We start from the raw sequence: 25,641 nt of genomic DNA on the forward strand, positions 1-25,641 counted from the left end.
AGTTGTCCTCAGTGTGAAAAGATGGATCTCAAATAGAGTCATTGTTTTCACAGGATTTTTATGAAGAAGTTTAACTGTTCAGGACAAACAAGGGACTCATGAACAACTATCACTAAACAAACACAGCTGTGGATCATTCATGTAACAACACTGTATTAAAAATCAAGCGTATGCAAACTTTTGAACAGGGTCATAAACTAGCATTTTTATAAACTATTATTTTCTCTTGTGGACTATATGTAAATGTCTTTATGTGAAACATCTTATTCAGGTCAGTACTAAATAAAAAATAACATGCATTGTGTGATCCCTCTTATTTTGGTAAAATAATTAACATTTTGCAGATTCTATATACTGTTTAGCTGCTTATCCACTAAGAATCTCTTATAGTATCTTCTGTAGTATGAAGTGAAAGTACGTGTGATATGGTGCATTGACATGTTTTCCAGCTTTATATCATTGCTAAATCATGGCAGCAGCCATGCCGTATCCACAATCTGTGCTCCAGGACTCAACTGGATATCCTGCACATGCACTATCAGCCCTGCTTTTTCCTCTGGGGTGGTTTCTGCACTAGCGTGGAATGTATCCCTGGACACATGCAAAATATGCCATTAAACACTATCTCCTGTGTCGATGACAGCACACGGACTCCTCTGCGGAAAAAAAAGGTTTCCTGTTTCTGTGACACTGACTTATCCAAGGGGAGTTAATGACATCAGTGGCTGTTCCCTACCTTTCTTTCATTCCCCCTCCACCTCATTCAGCCCTGCGGCCAATCAGCAGGCAGGAATGTCAAGACTCACTGGGACAGTCAGTGTTGTGCAACAGCGTTTGCTCAACGCTCTGGCCCGATGGGCGGAGCTTCGGGGAGGATAAATGGAAGGCGGGCAGGTTGAGTTCAACACAAGCACCTGTCAGTCTGTCAGTGGAGCTCTGTGGACTGCAGATACTAACTGCATATCATCACTTCAGTGGATTTAACAAGCGTGTTAAACTCTTGAGATACTATAATGGCTTTCTCACTGCGGACGGCTGTCTTTATCACTGTTGCACTATGTGTGCTGGAGCAAGGTAAGACACTTTTACCTTTTATAAGAAAACATTCACTTTCGTTTTCCACAGCATGTGTGTTTTCCGTGGTTTGACACAAGTATCTGACAGGACATAACAATATAGTCTTATAATAGATGTTAGTTGTTTTAGCTTGACAGCGTTGAGATATAATGCACAAATGACAATTTTAAATCTAAGATTATACTGTCATATAAAACAACATATTTTCTTGTACTTCACGACCTCACTGGTGGATATCTGCCAAAATGTACAGTAACACACAAAGAAAATCATTATATCTTATTATCTTTACAGATAAGCGCAGTGGTTATTACCAAGTGACATATCTATATAGATTAATGACTAGTATGTGTATTTATCAGATTTTAAGTTTTTAATATAGAATATTATAAAACACCACTTTAAAAAATATATTTGTGCAGTCAGTAAAAATGACTTTTGGTGGTGCAACCTAATATATACAGGCTGACTTGTCTTCATTTTAAAACCTTAGTGAGTAAATGTGGATGTTACTACATGAAACACATGTTTAGGCTGCCAAAAGCATTTTGTGACTGGCTTTAATCATAGATTTTGTTTTCTAGGGTTTGGATATCCACTGTCTGAACAATCTAAAGCATCAAGCAATCCACCTGCTGTCAAACGGGTCCGTACCAAACGCTGCTCCTGTAGCAGCTGGGAGGACAACGAGTGCATCTATTTCTGCCATTTGGACATCATCTGGGTCAACACACCAAAGTGAGTAAGATGACATAGTGTGAATTTAGTGAATTGAAAATGATTTTCAAAAGACACCAGTCTGATTCTGAATTCTAAAAAAATATCTAATTGATAGAATGTTCGTAATGTGGAATTAGATCACCTGTAGACTCAAAAAAAAAAAAAAAAAATAATTTAGAACACCTTGTTTGCATTTTACTTCTCTGTTTAACGCTCTCCCTCTTATCTCACTATAGTAAGATCGCACCTTTCGGTCTGGGAAGCCCTCTGTCCCGTCGCCGGCGCTCCACGGGCCGCTGCGAGTGCGCGAATCCCGCTGACCGGACCTGCTCTAGTTTCTGTCACAGCAGGTGAGCTCAGACTCCAGCTTCAAGCTCCACCCTGAAGATGAAATCAGACAGATACGTGTCATTTTGTCTGTCGTGGATGCCGTAGGCAGCCGTGTGTGACCTGTGGAGATCAGGGCAACTTGTGTGGGGGATTTTACCAAGCTCTGATATGCATCCTCTTGAGATGAAAGCAAATAAGAGAGTGAATGAAAAACAGTCTAATGACTTAAGTAGTCATGAGTCATGCAGGTCATGCAAATCAAAGGACAGCTATTTTTGGACAAGTTTAATATTATCCAAAAATTCCTGGGGTTGTTCAAGGACGGCTTTAGGCCTTGTATTCTTGTTTTTTATGTGGGAAAGATTTGTTTGTCCCTGGCTTTATAAGAGTGATTTATTAAATAAAGCAGTTTATATAAACATGCATGACCAAAGGGACACATTTGAATGACCAAAATGTAACCTTATTCTCAACTTTTATCTGCAGTTTGGAAAATCCAGATATGGAGATTGTGACCCAATTTGATGACCAGTCAATTCACATGGACAAAACTAGCAATTATCTGCTGTCATCTCTCAGGTAAGTCTTTGTTTTTTTCATCAGCACATTTAGCACATGCTTTCACTCCAATCATGATAAAATATCCTGATTTGTTGCTTATCAATGTGTCATTTCCATTTTCAGGAAGACGATTAAAGAAAATCTCATGACAGCCTCTCGATCTGCTTCAACCAAGAAGAAATCCAGACTCAGGAATCTCTTGATCAATTAGACAGAGGTGAGGTGAGGTGAGGTGAGCAACTGAACAAAACCAGTCCTGGATGAAGAGGATCTGCCTCGTGAGAAGAGGACGCAAGCGTGGTGGATTCACTGAGTTCAAGACGGAGCTGAACTGCTGAGACACGAACTCTCGGTTGCTTCAGCTGAAGAGGAGCAGAAACGTCTGTTTGCCAGAGTAAAAGATGATTAAAGTGGAGAAAAAGAAGAATGGATCAGACTTTCTGCACCAGTGAAATGGTGACATTTCAATGGTAGAAGCACTGCAAACATAGTTTAATATTACCATCTGAGAAGATTTGCAGTAAGTTAAAAAAAAAAAAAAATGAAACTCTTTTACCCTCTGCCTGAAAGACTTCAGGTATATTCTCTAGTCTAGATCTTTTATTTATTAGGTTTTTCTCTGTATCAGAGTTTAATTTTATTATTTATTTATTTATATATTTATTTAGAAATGAATGTATCTGATGCTTTCTATGATGCTTTCAACTGCTCAAGAAAGCGTCTAAATATTTAAAAAAAAAAATGAAAAGAAAAAACCTTTGGGAATGTTTATCTGTTTTCTTTTTTGTAACTCTTCCTTCCCTCCATTTTTCCTCCTTTTTCCCTTCAGTGAAGGCGGAAGTATTTATTGCATACTTTCAGTAGAGTGTTTTTATTGTTCAGATACCAGCAGGTTTCAATAGCTCAAAGCTTGCCAGAAAATGCTGTTATTGTTTTCCTAAAGTTCAAACCGGTTGCTACTGTCTGCTGGCTCTATTATAGAAATACTGTAGTACTGTGTAGTTACTCAGTTAAATGGAATCTGTTCATGACTGCTTGTGTATGCTTAATTATAAATTGACTATTGTAAAATGTGCGTGTTTAGTTATCCTGTTTTCTTCCTGTGAAGAAAAGGACTGTTAGTTTCTCACAGATACTTGAATGTTTAAACTGGAATTGCTTACATTCAGCAGTCAGTTTGTTAACTTATTTAATTTATTTAATGGAGTTTATTTTTGTATTATTGTATCTATTAATAAACAATGTACTACCAAATAACAAAGAAGTCTTTGTTGAACTGCTTACTACTTCAGATGAGTACAATTCTTGTTAAACATTAAACTCCTCCGCATAATAAATCCAACACTTCAACAGTACATTACACTTTGCAAACCTGCCACAAAAACAAATCTAACACAATCCCATAATGACCAATGACTTCATGCATAATTTGTTCGATCCACTTGTGTGGGCTGTAAATGTATGAGCAATACACTTTCGATTATGAAGGCTGTGTGCTCTATTATTTTTCTGGGGTGTGTAAAATTATGTGGCAATTTTACTGTCAGTAAAATCACATTGGGAAAATTAATGGAAAATAAAAAAAATAATAATAGCTGCACATATTTTAGGTGGAAACTATTTATAATTCGGCTTACATCTGTATGTCATTGTATTGCTAAGATGACGTCATATTTCATACTTTAAGATCTCCTTGATAAACGTTCATGTAGAGCTTTTGAGAACAGAATTCCACATGTGCATCCAAACAGGTGCGCAGCATACTTTTCTTAAAAGTCAGCAGGGAGGTTAGCTTTAGGTGAGGCCAAACCATTTGTATTATTTCTTTTTTAGGCAATGTTTGACAGTTGTCTGGGACGGTATTTTATCTTGTTAAGATGTGCAGTCTCTTTGTCTAGCAGCTCATTCCAGCTGCCCAAATGTTTACTCAACACGTGCAGTTTTGAAATTCCGAGGAACATTTAAGGTGTCTCATAATGGAGGATAGCTTAATGATGCGGGTCGATCTGTAGAATTTGGCTCACAGTACGTAAAGTGTTTGAAATTCCTTACATCATTACTATGGGTTCCTATGGAGTAACTAATACTATCATCAATTTATTATAATTGTTATTAGATCAGTTACTGGATAGGAGAAGTCCTCTTTCAGAACAAAAATTTGCAGATAATGTACTCACCCCCTTGTCATACAAGATGTTCATGTCTTTCTGTCTTCAGTTGTAAAGAAATTATGTATTTTAAGGAAAACATTTCGGCATTTTTCTCCATATAATGGACTGATACGGTGCCCCGAGTTTGAACTTCCAAAATGCAGTTTAAATGCGACTTCAAACGATCCCAAATGCAGTTGTAAACGATCCCAGCCAAGAAATAAGGGTCTTATCTAGTGAAATGATCAGTTATATTCATAAAATATTTTTAATCTCAAATGCTCGTCTTGTCTTGCTCTGCCTGAACTCTGTGTATTCTGGTTCAAGACAGTTAGGGTATGTCGAAAACTCAGATCGTATTTTCTCACTCAACTTTAAAAATCATTTCAAAAGAAGTTCAAACTCGGGGCACCATATCAGTCCATTATATGGAGAAAAATGCTGAAATGTTTCCCTCAAAAAACACTATTTCTTTACGACTGAAGAAAGAAAGACATGAACATCTTGGATGACGCAGGGTGAGTACATTATCTGTCATTTTTTGTTCTGGAAGTGGACTTCTCCTTTAATAATATTAACCACAATAACCACAATTAATTACAACACAATTTGTGCTGACGAAGACAAAAAAAAAAAAAAAAAAAAAAAAAAATTGTAATACTATTCTGACAAAATATATATATATATATATATATATATATATATATATATATATATATATATATGAAGAGTTTATTTGCAAAAACAGATAACTCTGTTTTAAGCAATTTTCAAAAACCCTGTAAAAAAGTAAAAAAATAAAACAAAATAAATAACAATACTGCTAACTAACACAATAAAAACATAACACAAAAAAACATGATTTTTGAAAATTAAAAAAAAGTTATTTTCAATTACAATTAAAAAGTTTTCTTTTGCAAATATATCCCTTTTTTCTTATCCCTTGTTTCCTTTTCTTCTTTATAATAAATTTTTATAATTGCACTAAATTCAAAATAAACATTCACATTAACAGGTAACTTTGAATTGGTTTGAAGTTGTAAATAATAATAAAAAAGATTAAGTATATTTTACAAGAAAATACAAAATTCAATCCAAAAATTATAAAATGTCATTTTTAATTCAGTGTTACTTGCTGTAGTGCTGTTTCTGACTAGTGAAAAATTGTTTCGACATCTAATATTTTTCCAGTGTAATTACCAATATTGGCAATAGGATTGGTGCATCTTGATGATATTTCGATACAACAAATTGAAGTATTGTACACCATTTTGTATAACTAGGCCACAATTACTGTAGTGAAACAAACTTTCCCCCCTTCATCCGTCTTTCTTTCTTCAGCAGAGATGAAAGCACCTTGTGTTCACACAGCTCTTTGAGAGTAAACAGCTGACTAAGTGTAAGAAAAAACAGGATGCCGTCTGCACATTCCCGCCGCATTCCTTCAGACACGCAGTTTACGAACTGCTAGGGGAAAAAAATTGGAAAAACAGTGGAAAAACACTTGGTGAGAGGAACTAATGCGGCTGGGGCGGAAACTGATTACGACTAAATTGTTGTGGTTGTCATAACACGGTGTGCTTTGTTTTAATCTTTTCCTTTGTGTTCTCTAAGTTTTTCTGTGCTGTTTAGGCCATTAGCAGTGGATGCAGGTGCATGTATGTCTGCAGGTTAACATGCATTCATTTTAAGGACATTTTATCTTTTCTTTGCTCAGTTTTTTCTTTTTTTTTTTTCAGATTAGTGTGATTACAGCAGTCTGAAAGTTAGTGTCCCTTCTCTTTCATTGCAAGAATGTGTGTGTGTGCGTGTGTGTGTTTAACTTATACTTTGGGAACAAAATGTCCCCAGAGCTTAGCTAAGTCGGGCAAAATCTCATTTTGGGGTTGTCTTCTCAAAAGAGGACAATGCAAATGCAGAGAATTTCTTTTAGGGGAAGAATTAGTCTGCACTAATAATAATTAGTCTTGTGTCTACACTCTTGAAAATAAAGATGCTTTAAAAAGTTCTATACAGCGATGCCATAGAAGAACCATTTTTGGTTCCACAAAGAACCATTCAGTCAAAGGTTCTTTGAAGAACCTTCTTTTTCTTACCTTTTCATAATCTGAAGAATCTTCTTTTGCAAAAAAGAACTGAAACAGAAAGGTTCTTCAGATGTTAAAGGTTCTTTATGGAACCATTTAGACATAAAAGGTTCTTCTATAGCATCGTGAAGCACCTTTATTTTTAAGAGTGTATATTAGGGAGACGGAGATCAGACATTGATTTATTTGTGGGATAATAAATAATGCTTTGATTATAATTAAAAAATTTATCTTTTAAATTAAAATAGCTAAGTTAATGGTTGTACTGTAAGGCTTAATATAAAACTTAATGTAAAAACAACAGAAGTTAATATGAAGTTTCAATCATGATATTGAAACAAATTTGTGAGTGTGTGACAGGACATTTGAGTTCAGGAGAAATGACGTGGGAGATTACATAACACGTGTCTTGTGAGGCTCTGCTCACCCAAAGGATGTGATATTTGTTTGAAATCATGTGTTATGTCTCTTACAGCTTTAATAAAGCAGTTACAGTCACACTTTATTTTAAAGGGGTCATCGGATGCCCATTTTCCACAAGTTGATATGATTCTTTAGGGTCTTAATGAAAAGTACATAACATGCTTCGGTTAAAATTTCTCAATGGTAGTGTAAAAAAAAAAAAAACCTTACCTTGTCAAAATCAGCTCTGCAAAAATCAACCTGTTCTGGTCGATGTCGCTTTAAATGTTAATGAGCTCTGCTCGCCCCGCCCCTCTCTTCTCTCTGTGGAGTGACGAGCCTGTTTACTTTAGCTGTGTTTAGCTGCTAAACTTGCTAACTAGCACGTTATTAGGAAAGGTGATCACAAAGATTCATACAAACAAAACCTTTGTACTCACTTTTACTGTAAGTGAAGCTGGATCATGAATGAATCACGTGAACATAGACGGATATATGTAGATCAGAAGGCGCATTCCCTTCACAAACAAACGTAATCCACTGCATCTTCAGCGGCTCAGATGTCGGGAGTAAATGACGACTACTATGTTCATTATTACATCCAGCAACACAACACCTCAATCGCTTAAGAGCCATTCTTGTCTATGTCCCTGCATCAAAACAATGGCGATCGGACTGTTACTGCTCATTTAAGGCGGGTCTAAGGTAAGACGGCCGTGTCAATCAACTATCGTGGGAGCGGCCTCTGTCGGTGTCGGTATGGCTTGATTTAAAAAATGGGAAATTATTTTTACAGATTAAATAAAAACCAAAGGGTGGATTTTTATCATTATACGGTGGTTGTGGACACACACTTCCAACATACATTTGTGTTCAAACAACATGCAAAAGTGAACTTTGCATCCGATGACCCCTTTAAGGTCCAATTCTCACTATTAACAAACCATTAACTTTTAACCATTAACCTTTGTATCAATAAACGACTAATTTGAAAGTAAAAATTGAAAGTGACGATGTATTGTCAAGTATGGTGACCCATACCCGAAACTGGTTCTCTGCATTTAACCCATCACGAGTGCACACACACAGCAGTCAGAAGTGAACACACATGCACACACACACACACACACACACACACACACACACTGTGAACACACACCCGGAGCAGTGGGCAGCCATTGCTCCAGCGCCCGGGGAACAAAAATATTTGCTACTTATTAGTAAGGTAGTTGTTAAGTTTAGGTATTGGGTGGGATTAGGGATGTTGAATATGGTCATGCAGAATATGTGCTTTATAAGCACTAATAAATAGCCAATATGTTATGAATAGGCATGCTAATAAGCTACTAGTTAATATTGAGAATTGTTCCCTATACTAAAGTGTTACCGCGATTACTACATACAGTATACCTGACGAGACTTTATAAAATAAACACACCAAAGTCAATCAATGCAGTTCTTCAATACTTGAATTAATGAGATCAGAGATGTGTGTTTATAGCGTATTATACAATGAATTATCTGAAAAATACTCTTTATATGGATTCAATACAGTTTGTCTTTAGCATGTTGCTAAGCTAACAATGCACACACAAATATTGGGTAAAATAATCTATTTCCAATTAGATTTTTTTTTTTTTTTTTTTTTTTTTTTTTTTACAAATAAATAACAGTACTGAAATATAAATATATGTAATTTGTGTAACCTGTCCAGCATTTCTGTAGCTTGAACAGCAGAGCAAGGGCCAGATATACTAAACAAAGCAAATTAGTTTTAGGCCACAATCCCAAAAATATGGAGAGGTAGAAAGTTCAGCGGTTGATCTAATGACACCAAGCAAATTAAACACAGACGGATCATTTCCACAACAATCAATATACCAATACCAAGAGTGGTGCAAATTAGTGTCGTAAACATGCAGAGCCAACGATAATCAGGAGGCTGATTATCGGGATAATCAGGAGGCTGTTTCATAAACCAAGTTTACCATATGCCAGGCTCATTTCAGTTAGTCTGACTCATTGTCAAATAATTTGGTTTCATAAAACAAATTTAACATAGATCATGCTGGGAAACTAACCTGGTCAAGTTAACTGTAAGGCTAAGTTGAGCTCCTCTAAAACTGACCAATATGAATGCAATATTACCACTGACTCTCTCACATACAATTATTTGACTTTACTAACCACTATCAGTCCAAAAATAAAAGTATGCAGAAAATGCAACTTAAATAATAAATCAAATATACACAGCCGACTGCATTTATTTCCCCCAATATTTAATGACATTGTTATTAAGATATATGAAAACATTTTAACATAGGTTGCTACTTGCGCATTCATTTAATCAGCAGTTTCTAGCCATGCAGCCTTTCTCTCTGGTTTTATGATAGCTGTACTTTTATGATTAGTAGTAGAACATTACAATCTAAAACTGCTCTTTAAAGCATTAAAATCATTACAACACCCATTACAACAGTCCCTTCACAGTTAAGTGCTCTCATAAAAATACACATATATTTCAAATTCTGCTTGAGGCGCATTTAATGTCTAACAACAGGTATTTCAGCAATATTTTAATCAGAATTATTGCGCTCCTATTCTTTTGTGCTTTGTCTGTTAGCACACAAGCGTTCACTCACGTAGGCCTCGCCCACTCCTGACAGCACAATGGATATATTTGCATTTGACTTTCTGACATCTGCAGATAAAGAATATACCAGTGACATGTCAGTTATGCACTAAGGAAAACAGAACACGTCTCAAATGTATTAAACAGCACAAATATATTTGCTGTTTGCCATGGTGGATCGATTGATCCATGGTTGACATTGAAAGGGCTGCTTAAGAATAAGCATGCATGCATATCAAATTATCCTGGTTCATTAAACCTGGATCAAATTAGTGAGATTGCATGAACTTAAATTGTCGTTCATGGAACCGCTTTAACCTTGATTGATTTGTTAGGTTATTTCAAGTCAGGTAGTGAGGTTTTAAGCTTAAAACCCCATTTTTTTTTAGTGCACTTTATGAAACAGGCTTGAGGTGTGTGTTTCTGAGGTGATATGTTTTTTTTAATGGCAAAATAATGGCAGAAAACAAATACTACGGAAAACTCCTACAAATGCATATGCAGTAAGGTCAGCCGCACTTTATTTCACTACGTGTCTTTAGCAAATCCTGACAGTATTTTGTATGTTTTGTTTTTTTTGACTCAAGGAATAAGCAATGACAAAATCATGGGTTTGATTCCCAAGTAATGCAAGAGCTTGAAAAATATATGAGTCACTTTGAATAAGAATTAAAATTGTGATAAAAAAATCTGCCAAATCAAATTTTGATAATAGCTTTATTTTTAAACAAGATAGTTATTTACATTTTATAGAAATCACTTGCCAATTTCAATGAGTGAGTAACAAATTTATTCTCAAATGAATTCTGTATTAGGTACTTTACTGTCTCTGACAGACGGGATCTTGAAGCCACTTACGCTACTATTTTCTCCATCTCGGAAAGCTTTGACGTAGTGAAAATCCCCAGCAGTGTGGGATTTCCAGGAAATGCATGTACTCCCTGGACCTCTGCTTCTTGTACATTCTACTGTGTATTGTGCATGTTATTTTTTGACAGACACATTCGGTTGTTGCAAATTTTTTTATGCATTTTTTTTTAACTAGAAAAGTGTGTTTTTTGATTCACAAAATAACAAATCTTTTATTTAAACCCATGAAAATGCATATCCTGAAAAAAATACTTTTTAAAACAGTTGTTCCATTATTGCCTGATAACAAATTCTGACTCAACTTATGCATAAATGACAATATTGTATGACTTTTTTCGCTGAGTTTATCGCAATGCATTGTGGAATTACGTTCTCTGTGATAAACGCAACACTACCATAACCAAAAGAAGTGTATCAGAAGTAACCTGTTTTGAACCAGAGCTCAAGCTACTCATCTGCTTTCCTAGAATCTGCAATTCCTAGACTCTATCATGTCTGGACTTGAGACATATTTGAGAATAACAGCTCGAGATGCAGATCACGGTCACTCCTGTGTTGTGGCACACGTACAGCAGATAGCCTGAAGAGATAGACAGACTCCCGAGCCTGCAGACAGTCCGACCTTCTTTATAAACATCCTTCAGCCAGCTCTGTAAACAGTCAAGTCTGTCAGTTTAATTGCATTGGATCACAATCTTAATTTCTCATTCAAACCTGGCAGTGATAACCATCTGTGGTTGACCCCGATCCACATACCAGAGAATGAAGGGAAACCCAGTGCCTCCTGGTGCAGGACGCTGGAATCTGCCGGGATTCAAGTTGCGAGCGAATGCAGGCAGTCACGTCTCCTGCGAGCAGGTGCATGAAGATACAGCTGCTGACTGCAGATGCAGTTGTTTCCTATGGCAGGTCTAAACACTAGGCAGAAGCAAGCACACTTGTTTTTGTGGGAAGTCATTACTGCAGGTTGTGCAAAGAAGGAAAACTATGGCAATTGTCTTCTTGGATCAAGAACGGAGGAATTCTCATGGGAGTCGCGTAAGACAGCGTTTCCTCAGGGAAATATTTCATGTTTTGTAGAAAGAGAAGCAACTGTTTCTTATGAAAGACATCCTGCCTTTTTGGTGCTTCATGAGAATACTCTCTCAACAAAACAAACTCCTTTTGAGAGATGCATCCAAACTACAACAGATGCAAAGTAGATTAGTTCTTCAACTACACAGCTTGTCACTAGAGAGTTCATATTAGTACTATAAAAGCACATACTACTACCTTATATGTACATGTACATATTACTACTCGAAGGTACTAATATGCACCCTTTAGGGGTAAAGAAGGTATAAAGGTGTCCTTTTAAGGAAACTCCCCCAGTGACAAATTGTTGTACCCCTAAAGGTACAATTTTTCCAAGTTTTTTTTTTTTTTCTTTTTTTCTAGCAGATTAGGGTTGCACAATGCAGGGCTAAAGGCAGGGTAAAAGGGCCTTTAATTTCCTCTAAACCACTAGATGGCACAAAAATGTGGCGTAGCACTATCTAAAACATTTCCTTTTCAAGATGCATATGCAAATTTGTGTAATCCTTGACTCGAGGCGATCGCGGGCAGCAGCGCAAAGTCGATTCTGTGTTTACATGATGTAATATTTGATGTTTTTTAAAACATTGTAGATTTAAGTAGCAAGAGAGAATTGCTCAAACAAATGCATATATTTTGATACAAACATCTTCTTAATGATTTCAGTTTTAAGATAATAAAAGCAACAGTTTTTAAATAACAAATGACAAAATATCATATATTATGTTGGGTATCTTAGACATAATCACCATGTTTAGAATGAAACCAGCATATTTAAAAACATGACATTAATCATATCATATAATAACATATCTGTTGTTACTACTGTAAATCTATATTAAAATATTATAGAATCTCCTTCAATACTTTCAGAATCTTTACTTTTCAAAATTATTTTGTTTCTGTACTTTTAAATATATATTTTTATATTAACATTTTAATGCCAATATATTTATTAAACAAAAAATATTATTTTATTTTTCAAAATAAGCAGAAATAGTACAAACTTTGCTAAGGTGTTTTTTTTTTTTTTTTGCAATTATACATTATGTATACTTTTCTATAAAATAAGTATTTTCTTCTTATTGCATATTAGTAGCAATTAAACAAAAAGTAGTTTAAATTTATATTAAATACAATTAGCATTTAATCATTTCACAATCATCCTACATCACTGCAAAAGTACCGACCCAGTCTTTGCAAACTGAACATGTAAAGAAGATCAAAAACCCTCAACAAAAAAGGTAAAAGAGCGATATAAGACGATTTCGAAGTTGAGGGAGAACATGAGATGGGAGTTTTTCGACATACACTAACTGCCATGAACCGAAACAAAAGTTCCGGCAGAGTAAAACAAGATGAGCATTTGACATTAAAAAGTATATAAATTGTATTATTTTTATGAAAATAACCGATCGTTTCGCTAGATAAGACCCTTCTTCCTCGTCTGGGGTCGTTTCCAACTGCATTTGGGATCGTTTGAAGCCGCATTTAAACTGCATTTTGTAAGTTGGGGCACCATATCAGTCCATTACATGGAGAAAAAAGCTGAAATGTTTTCCTCAAAAAACAATTTCTTTATGACTGAAGAAAGAAAGACATGAACATATTGGATGTCCTGGGTTGAGTACATTATCTGTCGAATTTTGTTCTGGAAGTGGACTTCTCCTTTAAGAATGAATACTATTGTCTTCAATGTTTATTGTTGAAATATGGTTAAAGTTACTGCTGAATGTACTGACAAGCATTAAAAATAATTTATTGTCACATCTGTTGAAATATATTTGTAATGACACATTTGTAATGAAGTTTCAATTTAGTGCATGTAGATATATTCACTTTAATTGTAATATCAACCCATTGCAGTTAACGTTATAATCAATTAGTCTACATTACATGCGATTTAGTATGTTAGACAACACATCAAAATAAGTGTAATTCTTTAAAGCATGTGATTAAAACAATGTCCTTTAAAGCAAAACTTTTAATTTGACATTATTACAAAGTGCAGTTTTTAAAAGTGTTTACTAAACAGTCATGAAAGTGAACTCTCTTTAAGTACACTTAAGTATCATTTTATTTCATTAATATTACATTATCTGCAAGAAGAGATTTTAAGTATATGAACTGTATACATGTACATGTTGACATTATTATCTCATGTAATTGAGGCTGATGGACTGGTTGTGGCGTGTGAGTGCCTGTTACCCTACCTTATTTCAGGTCATCGGTTTGTGCCGTGAACTTTCGATGTGTTGAGATATTTAGGAAATGTTTAGTTACCAAGGAGATATCAAATAGGCACACACCTAAACACTCATTCTTTTGGGTGGACGGGGTGGACTTAGTGTTATGTCTGTGGAGTCCTACATTCACTCGATAGGAAACAACGTAAGCAGCAGAACCTTATAAGGGCGTTGCTCTGCAGCACAAACATGCTTTTCATGGCAGTCAGAATGATGCTAATCACAGAAAAACATGAGAGAACAATAAAAAGCTTATAATTATGGAATTTATTGTTCACAGGATTCTACAGAAGCGGTCCTCTTTACAAGCACAAGTGACTCAAGCAATCCAGAGATAGCATTAGAGATAAACAGCTTCAATTTATAAGATCAAAGTCATTAACTGTCATAAACGGCTTTGTTAACGCACACTTTTCTCTCTTTCCAGCTCATAAGAAACATAAAATTCCAAACTTTCTGCTAAGATCCATAAAACAACACATTCAAAAGGGAAAGAAGAACAAAAAGCAAGTAAGAATATTAACTGTAAATGTGATTATAGAAAAAGAAAAAACAAATGTTTTCCAATTGCTTCAGTTGCTTGACCCACACAGTGTGACAGCGATGGCAGTGCTTTTCCCAGCATCTCAGGCTGTAGTCGGGTAAACACCCTGGGCGGATGACCAATCCATCATCTAACACACACCTACAGTACACTCTTACAAATATAGGTTCACAGTTCTGACTCTTTTTTTTCTCAGAATTTTGTGATATAAACTCACAGTTCTGTTTTTCCCTTGGCAATTGTAAATTCATATCTCACAACTGGCATTTTTTCTCACAACTGTAAGTTTTCCCCTGAAATTTAGAGGTTTTCCTTGCAATTTTTTTTTCTTGCAATTCTTACTTTTTTCTCGCATTTGCAACTTTTTTTGGAATTCTGACTTTTTCTCTTGCACAGTTGCAGGTTTATGTTTTGCAATTCTGACTTTTTCCCCCTGCAATTTAGATTTTTTCCTCGCAATTCTGACTTTTTTCCTTGCAATTCTTGCTTTTTTCTCACATTTGCAAATTTTTATCACGCAATTTTGACTTTTTTGGAATTCTGACTTTTTTCTTGCACAGTTGCAGGTTTATGTTTTATAATTCTGACTTTTTTCTCACAATTGCAGATTTATGTCTCACAATTCTGACTTTTTTCTTGCACAGTTACAGGTTTATGTTTTGCAATTCTGACTTTTTCCCCCTGCAATTTAGATGTTTTCCTCGCAATTCTGACTTTTTTTCTTGCACTTCTTACTTTTTTCTCGCATTTGCAAATTATCATCACGCAATTTTGACTTTTTTTTTGGAATTCTGACTTTTTTCTTGCACAGTTGCAGGTTTATGTTTCACAATTCTGACATTTTTCTTGCAATTCTTACTTTTTTCTTGCAACTGCGAATTTATATCTCACAATTTTTACTTTTTTTTTGCAATTCTGACTTTTTCTTTGAAATTGCAGCTTTATATAATCGCAATTTGACTTTTTTCTTGCACAGCTGCAGTTTATGTTTCACAATTCTAACTTTTTTTTTCTTGCAGTTCAAACTTTCTTTTCCTCACAACTGTATGTTTATATCTTGCAATTCTGACTTTTTTCTTGCAGTTCAAACTTTCTTTTCCTCACAACTGTATGTTTATATCTTGCAATTCTGACTTTTTTCCTCAATTCTGATTTTTTTCTTGCAATTCTTACTTTTTTCTCACAATTGCAAACTTGTATCTCACAAATCTGACTTTTTTTTTACAAATGAGAATTTATATCTCACAACTCTGGATTTTTTCACACAACTGTAAGTTTATATCTTGCAATTTTTTTTTTTTCTCTGTCGCAGTCTGTGTCAATGAACACACACAAAGATAAACAGTCTGTAATAAAGCCACACAAAGGTTAATCCACACAAGGAAGGCTGGTGACACAAGTAGATGTCAACAAGACCCGACAAACTAGAACTTAACAGACAGGAACTTAAATACATGGAGCAAATGAGGGAAATAAACGAGACACACCTGAACATGATAGGGAAATTAAATCAATAACTATGACTACAAATGAATTAACAGGAACAATCAAAACACAAACAAAGTCCACGAGGTGTGACATTTTCAAAAAAACAAAGAGTTTTTTTCTCGTAACTGCGAATTCTTATCTTGCAATTCTGACTCTTTTTTTTTCACAAAAATGACTTTTTCTTTGCAAATGTGAATTTATATCTCTTGACTTTTTTTCCCCACAACTGTAAGTTTATAGCTTACAATTCTGACTTTTCTTCCCTGAAATTCTGACTTTTTCCTCCCAATTACATATTTATATCTCACAATTTTCTCACAACTGCAAGTTCTGACTTTTTCACCCCTGCAATTCTGACTTTTTTCTCACAATTGTGAGTTTTTCTTGAAATTCTGGCTTTTTTTCCCCTCACAATTGCAGGTTTATATCTCGCAATTCTAATTTTTTTTTACACAATTCTGACTTATTTTCTGGAAATTCAGACTTTTTTTCCTCACGATTGCAGGTTTGTTTCACAATTCTGATGTTTTCTTGCAAATTCTGGCTTTTTTCTAGCAATCTTGACTTTTTTTCACAATTGTGAGATTATATCTCGTAATTCTGACATTTGTTCTTTAAATTCTGACTTTTTGTCCTCATAATTGCATGTTTCTATCCCACAGTTCTGACTTTTTTTTATCCCTGCAATTCTGTTTTCTTGCACAATTGCAGGTTTAGGTTTCGCAATTCTGACTTTTTTTTTTTTTTTTTTTTTTTTGCATTTCTTACTTTTTTAACTCACAATTCTGACTGTTTTCTTGCAATTCTGACTTTTTGTCCTCACAATTTCAGGTTTATTTCTTGCAATTCTGACATTTTTCTCACAATTACGAGTTTGTATCATGCAATTCTGAGAAAAAGAGTCAGCATTGTGAGATAAAATATTGCACTTATTTTTCCCCCTTTCCTTTCTTAAATTCAGTGATGGAAACGGGCTTTCATACTGAACACCTTTTGTGCAGTGGAAAGATTGTATGGATGTAATGGGGTCTCAATTAAACCATTAAAAAAAAAAAAAAAAACTTTGAAAAAATGTCAAAATAAATGTTTTTAAGTACATTTTAAATCATTATGTTTAATAATCTTTTGTCATGCTTAATGGAAGTACACTTATTTTGACGTGTTGACTAACATACTACAGCACATGTAAAATACTTGATTATAATTTAACTTTAGTGCATTATTCAATATTACATATAATTACATATTTTACATGATATAACATATTTTAAATGTACTAAACTGCAACTTCATTATTACAAATGTGTAACTACAAATATATTTAAATACATGAAATAGAAGTTTCAACAGAAATGATATCAAAGTTTTTTAGTTTTGATTTTGGTTTAGCATACATTACCACAATAGGTGAAAAAACACAATTAAAACAAACTAATATTTTACTGAAGGGAATTTTGGGGAAGCCCAAAATGACTCTTCTATGGCATTGAATGATTATTTTTAAGCTCAGTCAGAACTCGAACCAGGGTTGGCACAGAGCCAACTACTGAGTCACCGTGCAGGCCCTACCAAACTACTTAACAACACAAATTAAAAAACCATCATATGGCAACATCAATAATCAAAACTTATACCCACAGCAATTGGTGGCATCAGTTTCATGTCGATGTCAACAAGTTAACAATAATTGTTTTCTAAAAGGCTGTGCTTTACCAGAAAGAATGGCAAATGATTTCTTGTAATCTCTCCTGTTTCAAGTAGCACAGGTTTCTAAAACAGTCACAGATCTCCACATTTGATCAAAGACAGACGTTCTTCTCAGGAAGCAGTGTGGGGTTTTCCGTGTTTGCCATAGTTGCCTGTATATGAACCGTGACTGATGTGGAATGATGGAATGGCGTCATTGTGAGAACAGATGACCTTTATGGCTTTAATGACAGATTTCTCACCCTTAGTAAAGCCTTACTAAATTCTTAACATACCATTAGACCGAGTCTGACTAACTGACTTGAAGGAACTTGATTTTGCTTGGGGTGTCATAGCCAGTGTTGGGGAACGTTTCTTTTAAAAGGAATGCATTACAATGTTGCATTTTTATGGAAAGTAATGAGCTGCGTTATGTTTATGTTACTTTTTCTCATCTGGGCTGGGCTGACTTGTTTTTAATATAAATAAGCCTTTGTTGAAGGAAATGTAAATTCATGTTTGTACAGTGGGCACAGCTCAAACAAACCTATTAGCTGCCATTCTGGATTGCATGAAGAATAGGATGCAGGACGATTCCACTGATTTAATTTACTAAATCTGTTTTTGTGCAAGTAAGAAAAGTAAATGCATATTTACATTTAGACTAGAACTACAGGAACATCATTTTTACACAGTGCACACAATGCCTCTGCACTTACTCCTGATTTCTCTCAACATGGCAACAGGAGAGCTATCAGTCAATAAATGGGAAAACAAAGTAACTGGTGTTTCTTATATGAAAAAGTTACTCAGATATTGTATTGTAAATTTAAAAGTAATGCTTTACTAGTTACTTTAAAAAAGTAATCTGATTACATAACTTGCACTGCATGTAATGTGTAAAACAACACTGGTCACACCTACCCGTGTGAAAAAGAAGCACGCCAAATTGTATTGAATGTGCACTTATAGTGTTTAAAAAAAAAATTGTGTATAATATTAATGAAATAAAAGACCACTTGATTAAATGAAATTACACTTAAGTGTACTTAAAAGTTCTCTTTAAAGATTGTTTCTTAACACACTTAATGTTTTAAAAAGTGCACTTGTCAAATAAACATGACAAGTTAAAAGTTCTACTTTTAAAGCATGTTTTAAATGATGATGTTTTAATAATCTTCTGTAGTGCTTTAAAGAAGTTCACTTTTTGATGTGTTAAACAGACTTTTACCTGTTGGATTACATTCAAAGTCAAAACACTGTAAATACACTAAATCACAACTTCATTGTTACAAATGCTTAATTACAAAAAAATAGATACATGACATACAACACTCAAATATGACAATTTTTATGTGGGACCAACTTTTATTATTATTATTATTATTATTATTATTATTAATAATAATTTACTTATTTTTTAAAATGTATATTATTATGCACAATGTACATCATTAACAAATAAAAAAAAAACACAGCCAACACTCTTCTTGCATAATGGTAATCATAAAATGAAAAACATTACAAAAAAAAAAAAAATTGCATTAACAGTACAGAAACTCCTCTAAATGTCCACATAAAATAATACTTAATCCCTTATACTTAATCCCTAATACTTAATTCACTCTCCCAGTGCAGTCCCTTGCAAAGCATGCTGGGTCACACTTTACATTAAGTGGCCTTAACTACTAAGAACTTACATTAAAATTAATCATTTGATACAGTGCACTTATTGTGTACACACATGTATTTACATTGTACTTAAATTTTAAAAATACCTGCATGTACACTGACCAAAATTATAAATGCAACACTTTTGTTTTTGCCCCCATTTTTCATGAGCTGAACTCAAAGATCTAAGACTTTTTCTATGTACACAAAAGGTCTATTTCTCTCAAATTTTGTTCACAAATCTGCCTAAATCTGTGTTAGCGAACACTTCTCCTTTGCCGAAATAATCCATCCACCTCACAGGTGTGGTATATCAAGATGTTGATTAGACTGCATGATTATTGCACAGGTGTGCCTTAGGCTGACCACAATAAAAGGCCACTCTAAAATGTCCAGTTTTACTGTATTGGGAGGGTCTGGGGGTTCTGAAAACCAGTCAGTATCTGGTGTGACCACCATTTGCCTCACGCAGTACAACACATCTCCTTTGCATAGAGTTGATCAGGTTGTTGATTGTGGCCTGTGGAATGTTGGTCCACTCCTCTTCAATGGCTATGAGAAGTTACTGGATATTGGCAGGAACTGGAACACGTTGTCATATATGCCGATCCAGAGCATCCCAGACATGCTCAATGGGTGACGTGTCCGATGAGTATGCTGGCCATGCAAGAACTGGGATGTTTTCAGCTTCCAGGAATTGTATACAGATTCTTGCAACATGGGGCCGTGCATTATCATCTGCAACATGAGGTGATGGTCAGAGTTTTGGACAATTTTTTCCTAAATGCCATCTCAAGCTTAAACAGCTAAAACATTAATCATTACAATTCATTCTGTATTTTTTTTCTCCATTCTAATTATTGTCTCTTTCTGTAATATTATTATGTAAAAACATATGCACATCTCTTATTTATACAGCTGTATATAGAGTAAATAACGCCTGCCCATACCATACGCCCACCACCTCGGGCCACTCGATCCACAACGTTGACATCAGCAAACCGCTCACCCACACAATGCCATACACGCTGTCTGCCATCTGCCCTGTACAGTGAAAACCGGGATTCATCCGTGAAGAGAAGACCTCTCCAAAGTGCCAGACACCATCGAATGTGAGCATTTGCCCACTCAAGTCGGTTATGATGACGAACTGCAGTCAGGTCGAGACCCTGATGAGGACTACGAGCATGCAGATCAGCTTCCCTAAACAGTTTCTGACCGTTTGTGCAGAAATTCTTTGGTTATGCAAACCGTTTGTTGCAGCAGCTGTCCGGGTGGCTGGTCTCAGACGATCTTGGAGGTGAAGATGCTGGATGTGGAGGTCGTGGGCTGGTGTGGTTACACGTGGTCTACGGTTGTGAGGCTGGTTGGATGTACTGCCAGAAATGAACATTCAATTCACAGGCAACAGCTCTGGTGGACATTCCTGCAGTCAGCATGCCAATTGCATGCTCCCTCAAAACTTGCGACATCTGTGGCATTGTGCTGTGTGATGAAACTGTACATTTTAGAGTGGGCTTTTATTGTGGCCAGCCTAAGGCACACCTGTGCAATAATCATGCAGTCTAATCAGCATCTTGATATGCCACACCTGTGAGGTGGATGGATTATCTCAGCAAAGGAGAAGTGCTCACTAAGACAGATTTAGACAGATTTGTGAACAATATTTGAGAGAAATAGGCCTTTTGTGTACATAGAAAAAGTCTTAGATCTTTGAGTTCAGCTCATGAAAAATGGGGGCAAAAACAAAAGTGTTACGTTTATAATTTTGGTCAGTGTAATTACATCTGTAATTAATTTCTGTAAATACATTTATAATTACACTGTTGACCCATCCCTTAGACCTTAACCCACTCTTAAACCTACCCATACCACCAAACCTCTCCCTAACCTTACCCATATCCCACCTCAATCGCAGCAAAATTGTTTTGCAATACAATATGATCACATTAAGTACATTATACTTATTTTTTGAAATACATAGTAGTTAAGGCCACTTAATATAAAGTGGGACCAAGTCAACTTTAATTTGAAATATATTAAGTAGAGTGAACACAATAAAATTAAGTTATTGTTAAAATTAAAAAAGCACTGTTCAGATAATATATTTTATGTTATTTAAAAAGCTTGTAGTAAAAGACAAGCATTTTATTAAAGGGGAAGTCATCATTTTACTCACCCTAATGTTGTTCCAAACATGTATGAATTTCTTTCTTTTGTTGAGCATAATAGAAGTTATTTTAAAAATGTTGGTAACCAAACAGTTGACGGTAGCCATTGACTTCCACAGTATGGAGTAAAAAAAAAAAAAAAAAAAAAACAATACCATGAAAGTCACTGGCTACCAGTGTTAATTTTGACAGCAAATTTTGATTTAGTCTTAGTCATAGTCTTTTGGCTAAAATGCCATTTAGGTTTAGTCATATTTTAGTCATCTGAATTCTTTTAGTTTTAGTCGACTAAATATCATAAGATTTTAGTCGACAAAATCTACAGTCGATTTATTCGGCTAAAATTTAAAGTCTGATATTAAAGGGCTACTATTATGCTTTTTAACTTTTTGAATTTTAGTCAGTGTGTGTCACTTTTTGAAATTTAGTCAAATTTCCGTAAGCGGGAAAGCATGTTCTAGTACACCCCCAAAACAAAATCAAGACTTTGTAAAAGAGCACACTAGGACCCCTTTAAGGTTTTATCATGATAGACATGCAACATGCTTTTAAATTAAAAGGAAATGAAACCACTTCTCATTAAGAAACAAGAACATGGTCTTCTTTCCAATAAAAGGCCAATAGTTATACAGGGTAATAACACATTCTTTACAACAACTTGTTTACCACATTGTTCATTCTTTCTGAAAAATTGAGATTAATTTGTACTAGGCCTACTAAAGTGATTCAGTCAAGAGCAGTGTGTGATTTTCTGTCTTTCTTTTGTTGCTTGATTAACATCAATGCTACAGGCAATGGCAACTAAATTAGGCTGCTGCCCCTTTAAAACCGAACGCATGGATGCAATGTACTGATACATGTCCGATATTCTCCTTACTGTTTACGTTAATCTAAGACGTGGCCCAGTGTGTTTACATTAAAACTCATCGAAATGGACACACATCCAAAATACACACATCATTTTGTGTGTATTTCTCCATTCATGAGACACAAAAGAGTACTTGTGCACTGTGTGAGAGGCACTGCTTCAGATAGAATTGAGTTCTCTTATGCGTCGTCAAATTTATTCATATGTCTGCTCTTCTCTTACTCCCAGATGACATTTTTGAACGTTTTATGGGATGTGCAGCAAATGTATGCTAGCTTATGTCTTGTCGGACAGATCAGTAGGCTATGATACAGTTCATATATGCACATCTAACCTCCTGACTATGCAGCAGATTCATTCTGAAATGAATCTCGTCTCAAATTGTCCCTCCCATTTGTCTGTGAAAAAATGTTGTTGACGAAAATTATTCGTAAACGAAATTAACACCTTTGGCTACCATCAACAGCTTCTTCAACATATCTTCTTTCATGTTCAGCAAAAGAAAGAAACTCATACATGTTGGAACAACTTGTGGCTGAGTAAATGATGACAGAATTTTCAGTTTTGTGTGAACTATCGCTTAAAAAGAGCCACATGCAACCATGAGTTCGGCTGTAAATCTGACACAGAGCATCTTTAGAATATTGCAAGAATTACATTTGATTAAAGTAACTACGATCTAACAGAGTTCATGTTTTCGCTGTACACATTCATGAGATGGTGTTTACATCTTCTGCCCTCATTCCTGACAGAGTCGTGATCTAATTATTTTTTACTGTTGTCCGCTCCTGACCCACTGTTAGGTAATAGGTAAACATACCACAATACATTTGAGACCCGCTTTCCCCCATGCTGATGACCTGGAGTTTCTATTTCATTAAACTCTTGTCCTGAAACACCCTCCAGATCAAGTCTGGTGCTTTGGCAGTCTGCGCTCCCACTGGGTACACCCAGATTCCTCAGTAGCTGGAAACCATTGTTCCATTTTCCTGTGTGACTATATGACAATCTCCAGACTGTCAGATCTGCTAAATTTAGGCCTGTTTTCCACTGTGCAGAAAAAAAACAATCTTTCACCTCCAACAACTTGTTATCGTTTTCCATGATGTGACAGACATCAAGGAACACAGACACCCATCTTGAAGGCCAGGAAAGATGTCAGAATTAGCATACAGAGCAGAGGGGTCACAGTTACGTATCAGGGTGCACTGGTCTGGCATCAACCAGGATCAAAAGGCCAAATGACTCACAGTGATGCAAAAAGCATGGCATGCTTTATCCTAAAAGCAAGAGAAGGGTTTTCCACATACAGTGATCTAATTTCTCCTGAAATACTGGTGTGGTTGACAAATAGCCAGTGAAAAATGCTTATTTTTGTAAAAGACTTTTGGAAGAAGAAATGCATATATTTATGTAGTGTGTCTGATCTTTGAGAAAATATTAAGGGTCACTAACTTCGTCAATTCTTTCATTGTTTTTACTGAACTGTACAGTACCATAAATTTGTCCAATGGTGTGAAATAGCAAAAATTAGGAAAAAAACTCTTAATAATATACTAATAGCATGAGAGAGATTTATCTTCATTGTTAGACACTTCTTTTCATATAGTGTTATTTGTTTAATATGAAATTGTAATTAACATCACTTCTTCCCCAATTTCAAGACAAACTTTGACAACAAAATAAACTTTGCTGTCATCTGTTTAAAACTGCTGAAAATTATACCATTTTAACCCTCTGGGGTCTGAGGGTGTTTTGGAGCCCTGGAGAAGTTTTGACATGCCCTGACATTTGTGCTTTTTTCAGTATCTTAAAAACATATTCATGGCTAAAGTCTGGTTACACTGTAATCAGCACAAACTGGGCTACAGTAATATGTAAGCAACGTGAACATACATGTTTGTGTTTTTGAGAAAACGTTTATGCGTGGTTAGTGAAAAATGTCCCTCAATTCTTTCTGCTTCAAAAAAAAAAAAAATTATCACATTTCTTATTTACATGACACTTGATAACAGTATAAGTTTTCTGCAGAAAACATCAGAAAATACTTTAATTAATGTAATTATTGCATTTAAGAACACTGAAAAGGGTCAAAACAATAAAAAGTAGTTAATCAAATCTAATTTAATTATTTAAAATGCTTTCTAAAGAGACCTTGTCCTCTGGTGTGACATCTTTGTCCTGTGGTGTGACACTGTCCTGTGAGCTAACCTGTCATTAGCGTTTTGCAAGACACATTTGCATAATTTTCCATGATTATGTGGTTTAACATAGAGTTTTTAATTAAAAATATAATTTAGGAGTGTCACACCAAATGACAACAACATGAAGAAGAAGAAGAAAAAAAAAAAAACACTTTTGTAGTGGTTCCAAAAAAAGTTAAATATTTGAACAATTCTGAGACAAAAATTGACCATGTGCACATGTCATGGGCTTCCCAGGGGGCTTCAGTAAAATGATCATGAATGGGGTCCTTCAACTAATTATTTTTTTTTTTTGTTCTGGAATTGGCCAATTTAAAATCAGGATATGGTTTTATTAATGGATATTATTTTTACAGATTAATTAAAAACCACTGCATGGATTTTTATCATTACAGTGTAGATACACTGTACATACACTGCCAACACACATTAATGTTCAAACAACATGTAAAAGTGAACTTTGCATCTGATGACCCCTTTAACAACAGTCTCATGTAGGACACTGCTGTTTTACAGCAGGCCCAGTTGTAAGACTAGTTGAAAGTTTCAGAGAAAACTTGGACAGTTCATAAATTTTATCCACCAACAAAAATAGCTCCAAAATAAGCCTACGCATCAAGCATTGCATGTCGGCAAGAAACAAACAGACTGGAATGACACCCATTTCACTGTCTTGTTCAAAAGTTTTTGAGCAACTTCAACTCTGCTCTGACCAATCTCAGAATGAGAGAAAACAGATGCCCAACTTTCAAAAATCTTTTCCTTACTCCAGGCAAAATTACACAACTCTGCTTCCACTCAGTACTGCTCACATACTCTGGTCTAAACTTGGGATGTGCGGATCTAGTCGGTACAGCTAA

General features: G+C 35.1%; 1 protein-coding gene across 1 annotated transcript; it reads left to right on the forward strand.

Moving 5' to 3' along the window:
• Positions 1-893: 893 nt before the first annotated feature.
• On the forward strand, positions 894-3,235 carry edn2 (endothelin 2). The gene is made up of 5 exons (XM_051136794.1): positions 894-1,074; positions 1,662-1,815; positions 2,034-2,147; positions 2,614-2,706; positions 2,812-3,235. Exons 1-5 carry the CDS (start codon positions 1,014-1,016, stop codon positions 2,897-2,899), a joined length of 510 nt encoding a protein of 169 aa, XP_050992751.1. The 5' UTR covers positions 894-1,013; the 3' UTR covers positions 2,900-3,235.
• Positions 3,236-25,641: the final 22,406 nt, after the last annotated feature.

The sequence above is a fragment of the Labeo rohita genome, chromosome 19 (assembly GCF_022985175.1).
Source record: "Labeo rohita strain BAU-BD-2019 chromosome 19, IGBB_LRoh.1.0, whole genome shotgun sequence".
NCBI classification, from domain to species: Eukaryota; Metazoa; Chordata; class Actinopteri; order Cypriniformes; family Cyprinidae; genus Labeo; species Labeo rohita.